At 44.7% G+C, this 17,591-nt stretch overlaps 1 protein-coding gene across 2 annotated transcripts in view; it reads right to left on the bottom strand.

Moving 5' to 3' along the window:
• Positions 1–17,591, bottom strand: part of PLXNA4 (plexin A4) — a 751,018-nt gene that overhangs the window by 231,781 nt on the left and 501,646 nt on the right. The window contains exons 15-17 of one of the 2 annotated variants that reach the window (XM_075273935.1): positions 10,151–10,287; positions 6,562–6,729; positions 3,246–3,339 (exon numbers count right to left, since the gene is read on the bottom strand). In XM_075273935.1, the coding sequence (XP_075130036.1) occupies positions 3,246–3,339; positions 6,562–6,729; positions 10,151–10,287 (399 nt within the window). Of the gene's footprint in view, positions 1–3,245; positions 3,340–6,547; positions 6,730–10,150; positions 10,288–17,591 lie in introns of both variants that reach the window. The other variant, XM_075273936.1, reaches the window with a different exon arrangement.

Genomic DNA, 17,591 nt, shown 5'->3' with positions numbered 1-17,591 from the left:
AGCATACTGTATCATTAATCTTTCTCTATAGCGGTAATACAATACAAGCCGATCTGCACACAAAACAATTGAAGATTAACAAGCTACTCTTTAAATGACAGCCACTGTGAGCCCTGAAGAAATGACTCAGACACAGAACTACTCGAAAAGAAGGACATGACTACAATAATAAGACTATAAGCTATACCACTGGGCAAGATACACTGCTACACTGCTGATAATAAGTATATTAAAGGAGGTGTTCCGGATTAAAAATGTTTGGCCTATCCTTAAGATGGGCCATAAATATCCGACAGTACTGCAGCTGCTGAGCGCCAGATCACTGTACAGGGCACAAATCAAACTGCACCGGTAGCCCCCTTTTGTGTATATTACTAAAGATAATAGAAACAACCTAACTCCTGAACAAGCGCATTAGGGTCTATTCACACGGCAGAAAATGAAGAGAAAATTCCTCTTCATTTTCCGCCGCCGGTATTTGCACCATCAGCATTCCGTCACAGCATCCCGCTCCTGATTAGGTCCAGATAAATGGGCCTAAGCAGGAGGGAATTTTGAGCCGCAGACCCCACGGGTAGAATCCGCGGCAAGATCGAGCCAGGATGTTCTTTTTTCCACGTCCTGCTGTAATCTCTACCTCCCATTCTTACCAATAAAATGTCATGTGGAAAACACTTAACAATGTCTGAATAATGTGTTGGGGCTTTTGGAAATGCAATAAATTTGTATAAGGGCTATTTAACTACTTGGATTAAACATTATAATCATTATAATCTTGCTTTGCATCGCCAGCCTGGAATACTAGTTGAAACTTGACAGCAGATCCAAACAGATCCGAGGCTTGCGACCATCTTGATGGTTATTTATACTGTGCAATATATACTGATATAGGGTCAGCTCTGCTCAACACTGTAACGCTAAACCAGATCTAACTTTTTGGGCACTTTGAACAACTGGATGGACATATGGACAGTGTGTAGCCTGATCAGAGTACATTTTCTGAATGACTACCTTGTGGCAAATGTATATGGGAAGATTAATGTTATTCATAGATTCAATGGTGAACTAAACATCATTGTAAGACAAAACTGCTTTTATCGGATCTGTAACAATCAGATTACTATAAAGTTGACTGTACATCTTACTATTTGATCACTGTAGAGACAACACATTTGTGCTTTTAGGGTGCAACTGTTTAAAATAAAATCTTAAAAGGATTTTGGGATTTCTTAAAACATAACAATAGGGATCCCTAAGTATCTAAACACCTTTTTTTCCTGTTTGCTCTGCACGTCTTCTTTATTTTTTTAAGATTGTAAGGATTCTTGAATAGTTGTAAAGATTGCTGGGAATATACAGTAAATATCTATAAACCATACAATAGTCTGGCCAACATAGAGTTAAATAACTGTTACCTATATAAGTATACATAGGAACTTCTAAAATCCTCACCGTACATCTTTAATCACTTGTATATAGGTCTTTATACAAGACTTGAGAGGAGAGATTCTGCATTATCATAAAGTTGGAGCCGATCCAGCACAAATCACCCTGACCATAAAGTCATTTGGCTCACATGTCAGGAGAGTGATAAGCCAGATGTGACATACAAAGCATCCTAATGGCCTTCATTACTGTGACAATGATCCTATGTGAGGGACTAGGGATGAGAAATGTCACATCTGTAGATAGTTTACGGCAGCTAGGGTGAAAACTTATGCAGTTATTCTGCTATGGCTAACATGTATATTTCATTGCTAGTTATATTATTCAGCTATGTATTATTCTTGCTTATGATGTACTGTAAGCCAGCAATGAAGTGAAGGTCTGTGAAAACCACATGTTGAAAGTATAATATTATGTTTATAAAATAATACTCTGTACACCTTATAGTGTTCTCAAGAGTTCTATATATGGGGCTGATTGTAGAATACACTATATACTATATTATATATTTTATGTAGAAATTCAGTCCCAGGGAGCAGACAAATAAAAGGGGCTGTTTAAGATTGGGAAAAAGTTCTGCTAATACATGGGTCAGCCATATAAACTACAATCCCAGACAAAGACCATGGGCATTTGAAACAATGTTTCACTTTTTAATCCAGGGCTACACCACTAAAGAATCTCTTTCTCTAAGGGGGCGTTCACACTACCATCGGTGTCCGACAGTTAGTTTCCGCTGCTAATGTCCATTCAAAATCTTGTGCGGACATTAGCAGTGGACACTAGCTGTGTCCGTGACATTTTGCATTGATTTAAATGGAGATTGGGTGCGTTGTTTTACACTCCGTGCCTGTCCTTAAGTGTCCGTTCCCAAAGATGTCCGACTTTTCAAGCGGACAGAAAAAACCTACATGTCCGACATCTTTGGGAACGGACAGTTAAGGACAGGCATGGACTGTAAAATAATGCACCCGATCTTCATTTAAATCAATGAAAAATGTCACAGACACAGCTAGTGTCCGCTGCTAATGTCCACACAAGATTTTGAATGGACATTAGCAGTGGACACTACCTGTCGGACATCGACGGACGGTAGTGTGAACGCTCCCTAACATAATAAATGCAAAAAGTATCATGTAATGAACATGCTTGGAATGTGAGACTATGATGCTTTAAGACATAGGTTTCAGGGGGTACTGCTTCTTCTTGCAGCTCAAGTACAGAGTCTTACTGCCAATGCTTCCTGGGAAGGAGTATGCTATTCAGAATGAAGACAACTATCTCTCTACTGCCACCTATAGATAGCTTCACTATTAGTCAATGTCTGAACCATTAGCCTTGAAAGATGGGATGTCAGCCAAACCATAGTCTCCTAGACACCCAGACATAGCGCTTAGTGCTCGCTTTTGCTGTTACCAGTTCATACAGGGATATGAGTTTGTCTGTAAAGAAATACATTGTTTTATACACTGTTCTATGGATACTGTATGCAGAAAACATACTGCAAATACATTATGTTGATCGATTCTTTGAAGACTGACATTACATCTGAGCACCTACGTTTTAATATTAGACACCATGAAACCTTTACCAAGATACATAAAAGGTACATTTCATTTAAGGAAGGGATATTTGACAGAATGTTTTCTCTGCTACAGTTGTGTTAGGAATATAACATTTGCAGAAAATATATTGTATGGAAACAAATGGCACTTGCAAGTGATATCAGCAAAAAAAACCAACCCATATATGTAAAAAATCAAATACATAGTAAAGAAGACATATTATGAAACACTTACATTGATATGCTCTTTTCCATTAAACTTAGCTCTTATTTGGGGATTTCTTATAATGTCCAGATTGGTGCCCCATACAGATATTGGAGTGTTCCCACTACAAAAATATATATAACATTTAAGATAAGATAAGATAAGATAATATTTAATAGTCCCACAGTGGGGAAATTTCAGTATGTTTCAGCTGCATAGTAATACAGATACAGGATAATACACAGTAAATATTTCAGAAGTAGTAGACACACATATGCTGAGAAAGATATACTAGGAGTCCATAGCAGCTTAGGAACAGAGAAGAAAGAAGGAGGACATTCATAATCATTAGTTCTCTGTGCGGAGTGATCTTCGCTTGGTCTGATGTAGATTATACAGCCTGGTCGCGGTTGGAAGGAAGGACTTGCGATAGCGCTCCTTCTCACATTTGGGGTGAAGCAGACGGTCACTTACAGTGCTGCCAAGTCCCATCAGGGTCCCATACATGGGGTGGGATTTGTTCTCCCGCATGGAGGTCACCACAGACAGTATCCTTCTGTCACCCACCACCTGTACTGGGTCCAAGGGGCTCCCCAGGACAGAGCTGGCCCTCCTGATCAGCCTGTCAAGTCTATTTCTGTCCCTGGTTGATATACTGCTCCCCCAGCAGGCCACACCGAAAAAGATGGCTGAGGCAACCACAGAGTTGAAAAAGGCCCTAGGAAGTGTCCCCTGGACTCCGAAGGCCCTCAGCCTCCTGAGCAGGTAGAGTCTGCTGTGGCCCTTTCTGTGCAGCGCCTCCAGGTGATCAGCCCAGTCTAGTTTATTATTGAGGAGCACACCCAATACAAGATATTTAGTTTTTAAACGTTTTACTAAAGTATAAAGAAAAACAGTATGCTATATAACATACAATAATATACATTTTAACACCGGTAACATAAATTACCCCGTCGCTTAGAATGTAGTACACAATGATTATAGAATATAGAGGATTAGTGGATACGGTATATCATGTATTCATGGCGTGCTACAGATGTCCAATCACTACAACCCTGCAGTGTCATCACGCACAAGCTTCTGTTCTGGCTAATATTAGAAGGACAGCAGTACGATCAAATATTATACTATGTGATTTTCTCAGCATGGAATAGCATTTAAAGAACAGTGAAAGCTTTTATTGTAATATTCAAAATTTGTAAGCTGCAATAAAGGATATATAAATAGGTATTTTGACTTATCTTTTACTGTAAAATACTCTAATCTTTTACCATAACTAGAAAAGGTAACACAATAGGAGATGCAGCATATTGTACGTTGCATAAAGATTAGGCTGTGTTCACATCTCCATTAGAGGCTTCACTTGGAGCTTCCGTCACAGATTCCAACATATTTGCCAGGAAAAATTAGTGTGTATGTAGCCCTATTCTTCATGTGAAAACTAGGGTCACTATGATGGAACAAAACACACAATATAGCTGACTTGTGCCTTATTAACAGAAGTCTTGATTAGGGTTGAGCGATCGGGATCGGAAAAGATCGGATTCCGATCGGCGATCGAGTAAATTTCACGATCGAGATCGGAATTCCGACCATATTTTCCAGCGGGATCGAGATTGGAGGTTATCTCGACCGGCTCAACCCCAAAAGTGACTTTTCCCATAGAAAAGCATTGACTAGGGTTGAGGATTGGGATCGGAAAATATCGGATTCCGATCGGCGATCGAGCAAATTTCACGATCGCGATCGAGATCGGCTGGAAAATGATCGGAAATCGGATTTTAAAATTGATCTTGAAATCTCAAGATCGGCTCAACCCTAGTCTTGATACTAAAGTGAAGATAGCAAGTTTCCAGAAACAGCGGAATATCTTTCCATGTCATATGTCTCATTTATCAAAAAAAAACAAAACACTATCTCAAGTAAATTCAGTAACTCTATGAATCTCTAATAAATCAGGAGGCCAAGTTGGTCTAATATGCACTGATCCCAATAATGACTATGGTGAGGAGTGCTGCACCAAACATAAGTCGTCCTCTATATTCTCAGACTGGCTGTAGCTCTGATCTCTGGGTCATCCTGGTGGGATGGCATGGCTTGATAATAATTCAATGATGAGGGAAAGTATCAGGATCTAATATGTTAATCCTAATCTACAGACCCCATATTATTTGTATCATTTGGGACAACTGTTTACAGTTATAGGCTAGTTTTACTCACTTTATAATCCCTTTATAAATTCTATGACACATATGTTAGCATATGTCTGTGTTTAATATGAATTTGTCATAACCCAGCAAATTGTGTTTTTTCCCACACTGAAAAATGGTGTCTGTTGTTTGATGGACTGGTGTTCAGGTCTGTGTGTTTTCTATGTGACTCTACTCCTAGTTGGATATAATTGTATAGAGGCATACCGAATCACCAGCTTCTGAATAGAATGATGTGAACAAATTCCCGGATATTCTCTGTGTATGATGCGCTAATTGGAAGGATTTGTAGAGATGTCAGCTGTTTTACCCAAGTCACATATTCCTCTGCTTAGATCTTTGGTTTGGCATACAATGCTAAATACCTCTTTTAGTTTGTTTTGCCTTGTAAAAGAAAGAATTGACGGGTACAAAGCAAAAGGCTGTTTGAAACAACATACAGTTTCAGTAATAAAGACTGTTCCTCTATTCCCCCTTCTTATCTCTTCTGCAGCTTCTATATTTCATATCTTATCTCTTAGCAATAATCAATGAGTTGACAAAAGCCAATAGTTGTCGCACTATATGACAATGCAATGTTCTTTAAATGTTTTTCTCAATAATACATGTGAGAATAGTAAAACAGCGTATTGTTTTAGATTTGCAGAGACTACTGATCTAACTTACACCTACTGTCTATGAAATAGAATTATTTGCAATATCCCATCACTAAATCACTTGTTATCAGTTTGGTTTTCATCTCTCTATCATTCATGTATCATTATTTCTATGGGATCTCCATAAAAGAAACAAATTAGTTCTGCAACATATTTCTGCTAAGTATACACTAGCGTTCGTGTTTCCATTTTTCGGGTCCGTTTAGGTACCCAAAAAACAAAAACCCTATCCGCTTAAAAAGCGGTTACCCACAGACACCTATAGACCACATAGAGTAAAATGGGATCCCCCGAGTTTCTGAATGGTTTCCACTGATTTTGTATTGAAATCGGTACAGAGGAACAGTCTATTATAAGTCTATTATAAGCGGAATGTGGGAAAGAGTCTCCGAACGGGATTGTGGACCTAGTGTAATTAAGATAAATGGTATTTATCGTGTCTTAAATGCTGTGTACAATTTATTACTGTCTGTGTTTTACCTGAAAATACTCCACTCTGGTTCAATTTTCACAATTCGAGGATCTTCTACATACTCAAATTGCAATTCTTGTAGGATCTTGGCTCTGTCTATCTGTACAGTCACTTCTACCTTCTGCAGTCCTTTAAGAGATGCTGTAGTATTACAGAAGATCTCAGTTTGTGTTCTCCTGACAAGAAAATAAATGCACAAAAAAATGTAATCAAGCAGTAAATAGTAAATACCAGAAGCCATATCTATAATAGTATGATATCAATATTAAAGTACAACAAGCTATGAGATTACAGTTACTGTATATAATGATGAAGAGGATAATGATTAACTAGAAGATGGTGTAAGAAGATGATTTCCTCTATGGACTGGCATGAAATGGCAAATTTATCTGACAGTAATTGACAACAATAACTTGCAGCAAGATCACTTATCACAGAACACAACACAAGCCACTGAATAGCCATTAAGAGTCAAGTTAACAACAGGCATGCATAGATTTCCATTTCTGCTACACGGACAGCAAAAAGATACACCAAATTTATCAAAGTGTGCACCTCTTAATACATTTTGCACATTGTATCAAGAGAGCGTCATATGAAAGGCTTATCTTAAAAGGGATTTCCTGGCTTTGTTAATTGATGACCTTTCATTAGCATAGGTCATCATAGAAATCATGTACAAATACAAATTTTAAAAAATCCATAATGGTAGAAGGATATATACCTACTTAGAGTTAAAGAGGACCTTTCACCACTTTTGGGCACATGCAGTGTTATATACTGCCAGAAAGCCGACAGTGCGCTGAGTTCAGCGTACTGTCGGCTTTCCCGATCTGTGCCCGGTGTAAAGAGCTTACGGTGCCGGTACCGTAGTGCTCTATGGTCAGAAGGGCGTTTCTGACCATTAGCCAGAGACGTCATTCTGCCTCGCGGCGCCTATCGCGCTGTACTGTGGAGCCGGGAGGAACGCCCACCTCCCGCTCCTGATATTGCTCGTCTATGGACGAGCTGTGTGAGCAGAGGGAGGGGGCGTTCCTCCCCGCTCCACAGCACAGCGTGATAGGCGCCGCGAGGCAGAAGGACGTCTCTGGCTAATGGTCAGAAACGCCCTTCTGACCATAGAGCACTACGGTACCGGCACCATAAGCTCTTTACACCGGGCACAGATCGGGAAAGCCGACAGTACGCTGAACTCAGCGCACTGTCGGCTTTCTGGCAGTATATGACACTGCATGTGCCCAAAAGTGGTGAAAGGTCCTCTTTAAAGAGAACCTATCACCACCTACACCAATTCAAGTTCCTAGCATCTGTTATAAGGGTTATAAGCTCTGTGATTCTGGCAGAGTTGGAATTTTCTTTTTATCTCACACTATTCTTGTGCAAAAAGAACATTTAGTGTTGGTGCTTTATGTGCTATTTCAGCTCTGTAATGTCAGAAGGGTGGAGTCAGGCAGGGGGATGTGATTGAGAGCTCCAACCAGAGGCAGACAGTTCAGAATCGCACCCCTTGCCTGCCCCTGCCTGACACCGATGTCCTGACAGTGCGAAGTCTAAATAGCATATCAGGCACCAAAACTAACAGCACTGACTGCTCCGGAACATTGGGGGCTAATGAAAAAATTAAAACTGCGCCAGAATCAGTGGAGCCGCGTCTATTGACTGATGTACAGAGCTGGAATAATTGGAGGTGGTGAAAGGTCCTCTTTCATATTAGCAATTATTTCCCATTGAATTGTGTTTTGTTATGTTATGAGAGAAGCGTATTTATTTTGCATTTAGAATTGCTGAGATTAATGGGAGCTTTTGTTGTTAGTGTTAAACAGAGTGTTGAATATCAAAATATTATCTTAATCAGGGGTTGCACATTATTATTTTTTATCAATGACTGAGAGCCCATAGCAAGAAGGAACAAATAGAGTCAGATGTATTAAACTTGTACGTTCAAAACTAAAACACATAGAGATAAATTAGATAAATTCTACTAAAAGAAAGATTTATCCAGACAGGGTCATAATTTCCAAGTGCCGCTGGATGATTAGACTTATTTACAACAAGGCGAAGACCATGTAAAAATAATCAGGTACATCCTCTGGTGGGCTGTGTGTATAACGGAAATTTACACCATCTCATAACTGGCATAGATGATGATTCAGGCTTCAACTACTCCAGAAAACTGGCATAATGATGATAAATCTGTCGGCCCAAAGGCCCCACCACAGCCACACCCTTGCAACAGTCCTTTTGTGGAAGTACTGAAGGTAGCATAAAAGTGGTTTAAAACATTGCAAACCCAATGTATATGACTTCACCCCACTTTTTGAGCAAAAGGGCTCAGCAATGTACTAAATTACCTGTTTATGTTATAACTAGGATTGAGCGATCAGGATCGAAAATGTTTGGATTCCGATCGGCAATCGAGTAAATTTCACAATCGCGATTGGAATCCCGATCTTTTCCGGCGGGATCGAGGTCAGAGGTTATTTTCCACAATGCTTGGCTACTGGCCAATCATTATGGTAAAAGCTATAGTATCCGATGAGCGAGTACTATTCGAAACTCCCGTTTCGAATAGCACACACCCATAGAAATGAATGGAAGCGGCCGTCCATTCATTCCTATGGATTTACCTCAGCCTGCCACTCTTCTGCTTCGTCACTGTTGTTATGAATACTCAGCTCTGCTACATCTGAGATGTAGCAGAGTCCAGTATATGGCACAGCAGGGAGGAAACAGAAGAGTAGATAGTATCTATCTACTCGCGAACTTCGCTCAACTTATCTGCACAGAAGTGCTGCCGCTGTCGCTCCACGTTCTCCTCACTCCTCTTCTCTCTCATTGACATGCCTTCAGAGCGTGCTGCACGTCCCCGCCTCCCTAGACTAGTGTTAGAGATGCTAGGAGAAGGAGGGGCTTGTGGCTTAGGAGAGTATGGGCAAGTACAGGGAGGGTAGACGTGAGTGATGTACTCACATCTCCCCGCCCACACTCTCCTAAGCCACAACAAGCCCCACCTACTCCCATCATCTCTATTCTCTAACACTATCCTAGGGAGGTGGGGGTGCGAACGGTGCTCTGAGGGCATGTCAATGAGAGAGGACCGGACCGAGAAGAACGGGGAGCGGCAGCAGATCTGTGCAGGTGCACAGGGGGGCTAAGTAGCCGGGGGGGGGGTTGTAATCACTATACAGCGTGGAATCCAAAAATTGAAACCATTTTTGGACTAAATGTTGTGTAGTGAATAGGATTGTTTTTAAAATCCAATCTTCGATTAAAAAAAAATCCCATTGACTTACATTGGGATAGGTATTGGGATCGGGTTCGAATGGAAAATGATCGGAAATTGGATTTTAAAAACTATCCTGAAATTTCAAGATCGGCTCAACCCCAGTTATAACCATGATGGCTAAAAAGGTTTCATGGCCATTATTACCCATTAACTGCCCTAAGGCAAAAAATTCTAAAGTCAGAGAGAAATGCAGTAACATCATTTTTCCATTTTTCTTTCAAACCTCCTTTTATTGCTTTTCTTTCAAATATACATGTTATAGACACAATGGATATGTGAAATAACAGCTAATGTTTAGAAAGGTAACATACCTGTCAAAAATACATGGTTGTTCGCCAAACATCACTTTGACACTGCTCCCTGCGTTTAGGTTGGTTCCGGTAATGGTCACTTGTGTCCCTCCCGAGACTGGTCCTTGCATGGGCTCCAATTTAGACAATGCCAAATTCTAAACAAAATTGACATAAATATACAAGTGCATATAGTAAGAATAACTTTCTCAATAGCTTATACTGTTACAAAGTAAAGTTCCCAGAGTCCCAGCATGTCATATCAAAGCAAGTGAACAAAAGGTTTTCTAGTCACATAGCTAAACCCATTTATACTACACAATGGGTTAACTGCTGTCCCATTGCATGTCCTAGTAATAACCCAAACATATATCTGCTAATAGAGATGAGCGAACACTAAAATGTTCGAGGTTCGAAATTCGATTCGAACAGCCGCTCAATGTTCGTGTGTTCGAACGGGTTTCGAACCCCATTATAGTCTATGGGGAACAGATACTCGTTAAGGGGGAAACCCAAATCCGTGTCTGGAGGGTCACCAAGTCCACTATGACACCCCAGGAAATGATGCCAACACCTCTGGAATGACACTGGGACAGCAGGGGAAGCATGTCTGGGGGCATCTAACACACCAAAGACCCTCTATTACCCCAACATCACAGCCTAACAACTACACACTTTACACACTCAATACCACCTCTCTGACAGTAGGAAAACACCTTGAAACATGTGTATTTGGCACTTGCAGTGAGGAGAGCTTGTCACCAGCAGTGAATTTGGCCCTTGTAGTAAGTTGAGGTTGGCACCAACATTTGTTTTGAAAATCAGGGTGGATTGAGCCTCTAACCAGCAGAGTTTGGGCAAATTCATGGTGGAGGGAGCCTCTAAACACCCCAGTTTGGGCAAATTCATGGTGGAGGGAGCCTCTAAAAACCCCAGTTTGGACCAATTCATGGTGGAGGGAGCCTCTAACCAGCCCAGTTTGGACCAATTAATGGTGGAGGGAGCCTCTAACCAGCCCAGTTTGGACCAATTCATGGTGGAGGGAGCCTCTAAACAGCCAAGTTTTGGGAAATTCATGGTGGAGGGAGCCTCTAACCAGCCCAGTTTGGACCAATTCATGGTGGAGGGAGCCTCTAAACAGCCAAGTTTTGGGAAATTCATGGTGGAGGGAGCCTCTAACCAGCCCAGTTTGGACCAATTCATGGTGGAGGGAGCCTCTAAAAAACCCAGTTTGGACCAATTCATGGTGGAGGGAGCCTCTAAACAGCCCAGTTTGGGCAAATTCATGGTGGAGGGAGCCTCTAACCAGCCCAGTTTGGACCAATTAATGGTGGAGGGAGCCTCTAAACAGCCCAGTTTGGGCAAATTCATGGTGGAGGGAGCCTCTAACCAGCCCAGTTTGGACCAATTCATGGTGGAGGGAGCCTCTAACCAGCCCAGTTTGGACCAATTAATGGTGGAGGGAGCCTCTAAAAAACCCAGTTTGGACCAATTCATGGTGGAGGGAGCCTCTAAACAGCCCAGTTTGGGCAAATTCATGGTGGAGGGAGCCTCTAACCAGCCCAGTTTGGACCAATTAATGGTGGAGGGAGCCTCTAAACAGCCCAGTTTGGGCAAATTCATGGTGGAGGGAGCCTCTAACCAGCCCAGTTTGGACCAATTCATGGTGGAGGGAGCCTCTAACCAGCCCAGTTTGGACCAATTAATGGTGGAGGGAGCCTCTAAAAAACCCAGTTTGGACCAATTCATGGTGGAGGGAGCCTCTAAACAGCCCAGTTTGGGCAAATTCATGGTGGAGGGAGCCTCTAAAAAACCCAGTTTGGACCAATTCATGGTGGAGGGAGCCTCTAACCAGCCCAGTTTGGACCAATTCATGGTGGAGGGAGCCTCTAAACAGCCAAGTTTTGGGAAATTCATGGTGGAGGGAGCCTCTAACCAGCCCAGTTTGGACCAATTCATGGTGGAGGGAGCCTCTAAACAGCCAAGTTTTGGGAAATTCATGGTGGAGGGAGCCTCTAACCAGCCCAGTTTGGACCAATTCATGGTGGAGGGAGCCTCTAAAAAACCCAGTTTGGACCAATTCATGGTGGAGGGAGCCTCTAAACAGCCCAGTTTGGGCAAATTCATGGTGGAGGGAGCCTCTAACCAGCCCAGTTTGGACCAATTAATGGTGGAGGGAGCCTCTAAACAGCCCAGTTTGGGCAAATTCATGGTGGAGGGAGCCTCTAACCAGCCCAGTTTGGACCAATTCATGGTGGAGGGAGCCTCTAACCAGCCCAGTTTGGACCAATTAATGGTGGAGGGAGCCTCTAAAAAACCCAGTTTGGACCAATTCATGGTGGAGGGAGCCTCTAAACAGCCCAGTTTGGGCAAATTCATGGTGGAGGGAGCCTCTAACCAGCCCAGTTTGGACCAATTAATGGTGGAGGGAGCCTCTAAACAGCCCAGTTTGGGCAAATTCATGGTGGAGGGAGCCTCTAACCAGCCCAGTTTGGACCAATTCATGGTGGAGGGAGCCTCTAACCAGCCCAGTTTGGACCAATTAATGGTGGAGGGAGCCTCTAACCAGCCCAGTTTGGACCAATTCATGGTGGAGGGAGCCTCTAAACAGCCCAGTTTCGGCAAATTCATGGTGGAGGGAGCCTCTAAAAAACCCAGTTTGGACCAATTCATGGTGGAGGGAGCCTCTAACCAGCCCAGTTTGGACCAATTAATGGTGGAGGGAGCCTCTAACCAGCCCAGTTTGGACCAATTCATGGTGGAGGGAGCCTCTAACCAGCCCAGTTTGGACCAATTCATGGTGGAGGGAGCCTCTAAACAGCCCAGTTTGGGCAAATTCATGGTGGAGGGAGCCTCTAAAAAACCCAGTTTGGACCAATTCATGGTGGAGGGAGCCTCTAACCAGCAGAGTTGGTGGAAATCAGGGTGGAGGGAGCCTCTAACCAGCAGAGTTGGGGGAAATCAGGGTGGAGGGAGCCTAGTATTAGCAGAATTGTGCAACGCTTATGGTGGATGAGTATGAGGATGCGGAGGAATTGGAGAGGTTGAGTACAGACATGGAGTTTCATGTTGGGGTGCTTTACACAGGTGGGCACAAAAATGACGGCTCTACCCAGTGGTGGTTCATTTTTATCAAAGTGAGCCGGTCGGCACTCTCAGCTGACAGACGGGTGCGCTTGTCAGTGATGATGCCACCGGCTGCACTGAACACCCTCTCAGATAGGACGCTGGCGGCAGGACAGGACAGCACCTCCAAGGCATATAGGGCAAGTTCAAGCCACAGGTCCAACTTCGACACCCAATACGTGTAGGGCGCAGAGGGGTCGGAGAGGACAGGGCTGTGGTCGGAAAGGTATTCCCGCAACATGCGCCTATACTTCTCACGCCTGGTGACACTAGGACCCTCCGTGGCGGCACTTTGGCGAGGGGGTGCCATCAAGGTGTCCCAGACCTTAGACAGTGTGCCCCTCGTTTGTGTGGACCGGTGAGAACTTGGTTGCCTACTGGAGGAACTGCCCTCCCTGCCGCCAACGTCACATGCTGGAAACATCTCCATCATATTCTGCACCAATTGCCTGTGGCAAGCATTGATGCGATTGGCCCTCCCCTCTACCGGAATAAAAGACGAGATGTTGTTTTTATACCGGGGGTCAAGGATAGCAAAGATCCAGTACTGGTTGTCCTCCATGATTTTGACAATACGCTTGTCGGTTGTAAAGCACCCCAACATGAACTCAGCCATGTCTGCCACAGTTTTAGTTGGCATGACTCCTCTGGCCCCACCGGAAAGTTCAATCTCCATTTCCTCCTCATCCTCCATGTCTACCCATCCGCGCTGCAACAATGGGACGATTCGAAGTTGCCCGGAAGCCTCCTGTATCACCATCACATCATCGGACAACTCTTCTTCCTCCTCCTCCTCCTCCTCCTCCTCCATTAAACGCAGTGAAGCGGACAGATGTGTGGACCTACTCTCCAGCTGTGACGGATCGGATGCTATCCCTAACTCCTCTGTGTGATCTGAGTTATCCCTGATGTCAATCAGGGATTCTCTCAGAACACACAAGAGCGGGATTGTAAGGCTCACCATCGCATCCTCAGAGCTCACCCTCCTTGTGGACTCCTCAAAGACCCGTAGGATGTCACAAAGGTCTCTCATCCATGGCCACTCATGGATGTGAAACTGAGGCAGCTGACTTTGTGGCACCCTAGGGTTTTGTAGCTGGTATTCCATCAAAGGTCTCTGCTGCTCAACCACTCTATTCAACATCTGAAACGTTGAGTTCCAGCGTGTGGGGACGTCGCACAAAAGCCGGTGTTGTGGCACATGCAGGCGTTGCTGGAGAGATTTTAAGCTAGCAGCGGCTACTGTCGACTTGCGAAAGTGGGCGCACATGCGCCGCACTTTCACCAGTAGCTCTGGAACATTGGGGTAGCTCTTTAGGAAACGTTGCACCACTAGGTTGAAGACGTGGGCCAGGCATGGAACATGTTGGAGTCCGGCAAGCTCCAGAGCTGCTACCAGGTTCCGGCCGTTATCACAAACGACCATGCCTGGGCCCAGGTGCAGCGGCTCAAACCATATTGCCGTCTCATCGAGGAGGGCATCCCTCACCTCGGAGGCAGTGTGCTGTCTGTCCCCCAAGCTGATCAGCTTCAGCACAGCCTGCTGACGTCTACCAACGCCAGTGCTGCAACGTTTCCAACTCGTAGCTGGGGTCAATCTAACAGCGGAGGAGGAGGCGGTGGCGGAGGAGGAGGCGGTGGCGGAGGAGGAGGCGGTAGAGGAGGAGGAGGAGGGGGGTGTTCTTCTCGTGTCCCTGCCAGGAATGTTAGGCGGGGAGACGAGGTACACCGGGCCAGTTTGGGAAGCAGTCCCAGCCTCAACTACATTCACCCAGTGTGCCGTCAGTGAAATGTAGCGTCCCTGTCCGCATGCACTTGTCCACGCGTCGGTGGTCAAGTGGACCTTTGTGCAAAGCGCGGAACTAAGGGCCCGCCTGATGTTGAGTGACACGTGCTGGTGCAAGGCGGGGACGGCACACCGGGAGAAGTAGTGACGGCTAGGGACGGCATAGCGAGGTGCCGCAGTTGCCATCAGGTCCAGGAAGGCGGGAGTTTCAACAAGCCGGAACGCCAACATCTCCTGGGCCAGCAGTTTAGCGATGTTGGCGTTCAAGGCTTGCGCGTGTGGGTGGTTAGCAGTGTATTTCTGCCGCCGCTCCAATGTCTGAGAGATGGTGGGTTGTTGTAAAGAAACGCCTGATGGTGCCTTTGATGGTGCAGGAGAAGGAGATAAGACAGGACCAGGGGAGGATGAGGTAGAAGTCAACAAAGTGGCGGAGGCAGATGAAGTGGTGTCCTGGCTCGTCCTCTGGAGTGCATCGCCAGCACAGTCAGCAGTGGCAGTGGCAGAGGCAGTGGCAGAGGCAGTGGCAGTGGCGTGAACGGCAGGCGGCCTTTGTCCTGCCGTTGCTGCCTGCCACTGATTCCAGTGCTTGGATTCCAAATGACGGCGCATTGAAGTGGTGGACAGGTTGCTCTTCTCAGAGCCCCTAATCAATTTTGAGAGGCAAATTGTGCAGACAACACTATATCTGTCCTCGGCGCATTCCTTGAAAAAACTCCACACCTTCGAGAAACGTGCCCTCGAGGTGGGAGTTTTTCGGGGCTGGGTACGAACTGGAACATCTTGGGAGATTCCGGGTGTGGCCTGGCTTCGCCTAAGCTGCTGACCTCTGCCTCTGCCTCTAGCTACCCTTTTTGGTGCTGCACCTGCCTCAACATCCACACTACTTTCCCCGCTTGACATCCCCCCTGTCCAGGTCGGGTCAGTGTCCTCATCATCCACCACTTCCTCTTCCAACTCCTGTCTCATCTCCTCCTCCCGCACAATGCGCCGGTCAACTGGATGCCCTGACGGCAACTGCGTCACATCATCGTCGATGAGGGTGGGTTGCTGGTCATCCACCACCAAATCGAACGGAGATGGAGGAGACTCTAGTGTTTGAGCATCTGGACACAGATGCTCCTCTGTTAGGTTCGTGGAATCGTGACGTGGAGAGGCAGGTTGAGGGACAATGAAAGGAGCGGAGAACAGCTCTGGGGAGCAGGGACAGTTTGGGTTATTGTTCTGTAAAGCTTCGGAATTTTGGGAGGAAGGAAGACAAGACTGTTGGGTAATAGGAGGAGAGGAGGCAGAGTCTGACTGGCTGCTGGACAATGTGCTGTAAGCGTTCTCTGACAGCCATTGCAAGACCTGTTCCTGGTTCTCGGGCCTACTAAGGTTTGTACCCTGCAGTTTAGTTAATGTGGCAAGCAACCCTGGCACTGTGGAGTGGCGCAATGCTTGCTGCCCCACAGGAGTAGGCACGGGACGCCCTGTGGCTTCACTGCTACCTTGCTCCCCAGAACCATTCCCCCGACCTCGCCCACGGCCTCGTCCACGTCCCTTTCCGGGAGCCTTGCGCATTTTGAATTCCTAGTTAGAAATTGGCACTGTATACCAGTAGTAAAAATTGTGGGTGCACGTAACCCCAATATATTCTTTGAATTACCAGTCAGAAACTGGCACTATATGGCAGTAGCAAGAAATGAGGGTATTTATAACCCCAATATATTCTTTGAATTCCCAGTCAGACAATGGCACTGTATACCAGTAGTAAAAATTGTGGGTGCACGTAACCCCAATATATTCTTTGAATTACCAGTCAGAAACTGGCACTATATGGCAGTAGCAAGAAATGAGGGTATTTATAACCCCAATATATTCTTTGAATTCCCAGTCAGACAATGGCACTGTATACCAGTAGTAAAAATTGTGGGTGCACGTAACCCCAATATATTCTTTGAATTCCCAGTCAGACAATGGCACTGTATACCAGTAATAAAAATTGTGGGTGCACGTAACCCCAATATATTCTTTGAATTCCCAGTCAGAAACTGGCACTATATGGCAGTAGCAAGAAATGAGGGTATTTGTATTCCCAATATACTCTTTGAATTCCCAGTCAGACAATGGCACTGTATACCAGTAGTAAAAATTGTGGGTGCACGTAACCCCAATATATTCTTTGAATTACCAGTCAGACACTGGCACTATATGGCAGTAGCAAGAAATGAGGGTATTTGTATTCCCAATATACTCTTTGAATTCCCAGTCAGACAATGGCACTGTATACCAGTAGTAAAAATTGTGGGTGCACGTAACCCCAATATATTCTTTGAATTCCCAGTCAGACAATGGCACTATATGGCAGTAGCAAGAAATGAGGGTATTTATAACCCCAATATATTCTTTGAATTCCCAGTCAGACAATGGCACTGTATACCAGTAGTAAAAATTGTGGGTGCACGTAACCCCAATATATTCTTTGAATTACCAGTCAGAAACTGGCACTATATGGCAGTAGCAAGAAATGAGGGTATTTATAACCCCAATATATTCTTTGAATTCCCAGTC

This window comes from Leptodactylus fuscus, chromosome 5, assembly GCF_031893055.1.
Source record: "Leptodactylus fuscus isolate aLepFus1 chromosome 5, aLepFus1.hap2, whole genome shotgun sequence".
NCBI classification, from domain to species: domain Eukaryota; kingdom Metazoa; phylum Chordata; class Amphibia; order Anura; family Leptodactylidae; genus Leptodactylus; species Leptodactylus fuscus.
This window is presented reverse-complemented; position numbering and strand designations above follow the sequence as displayed.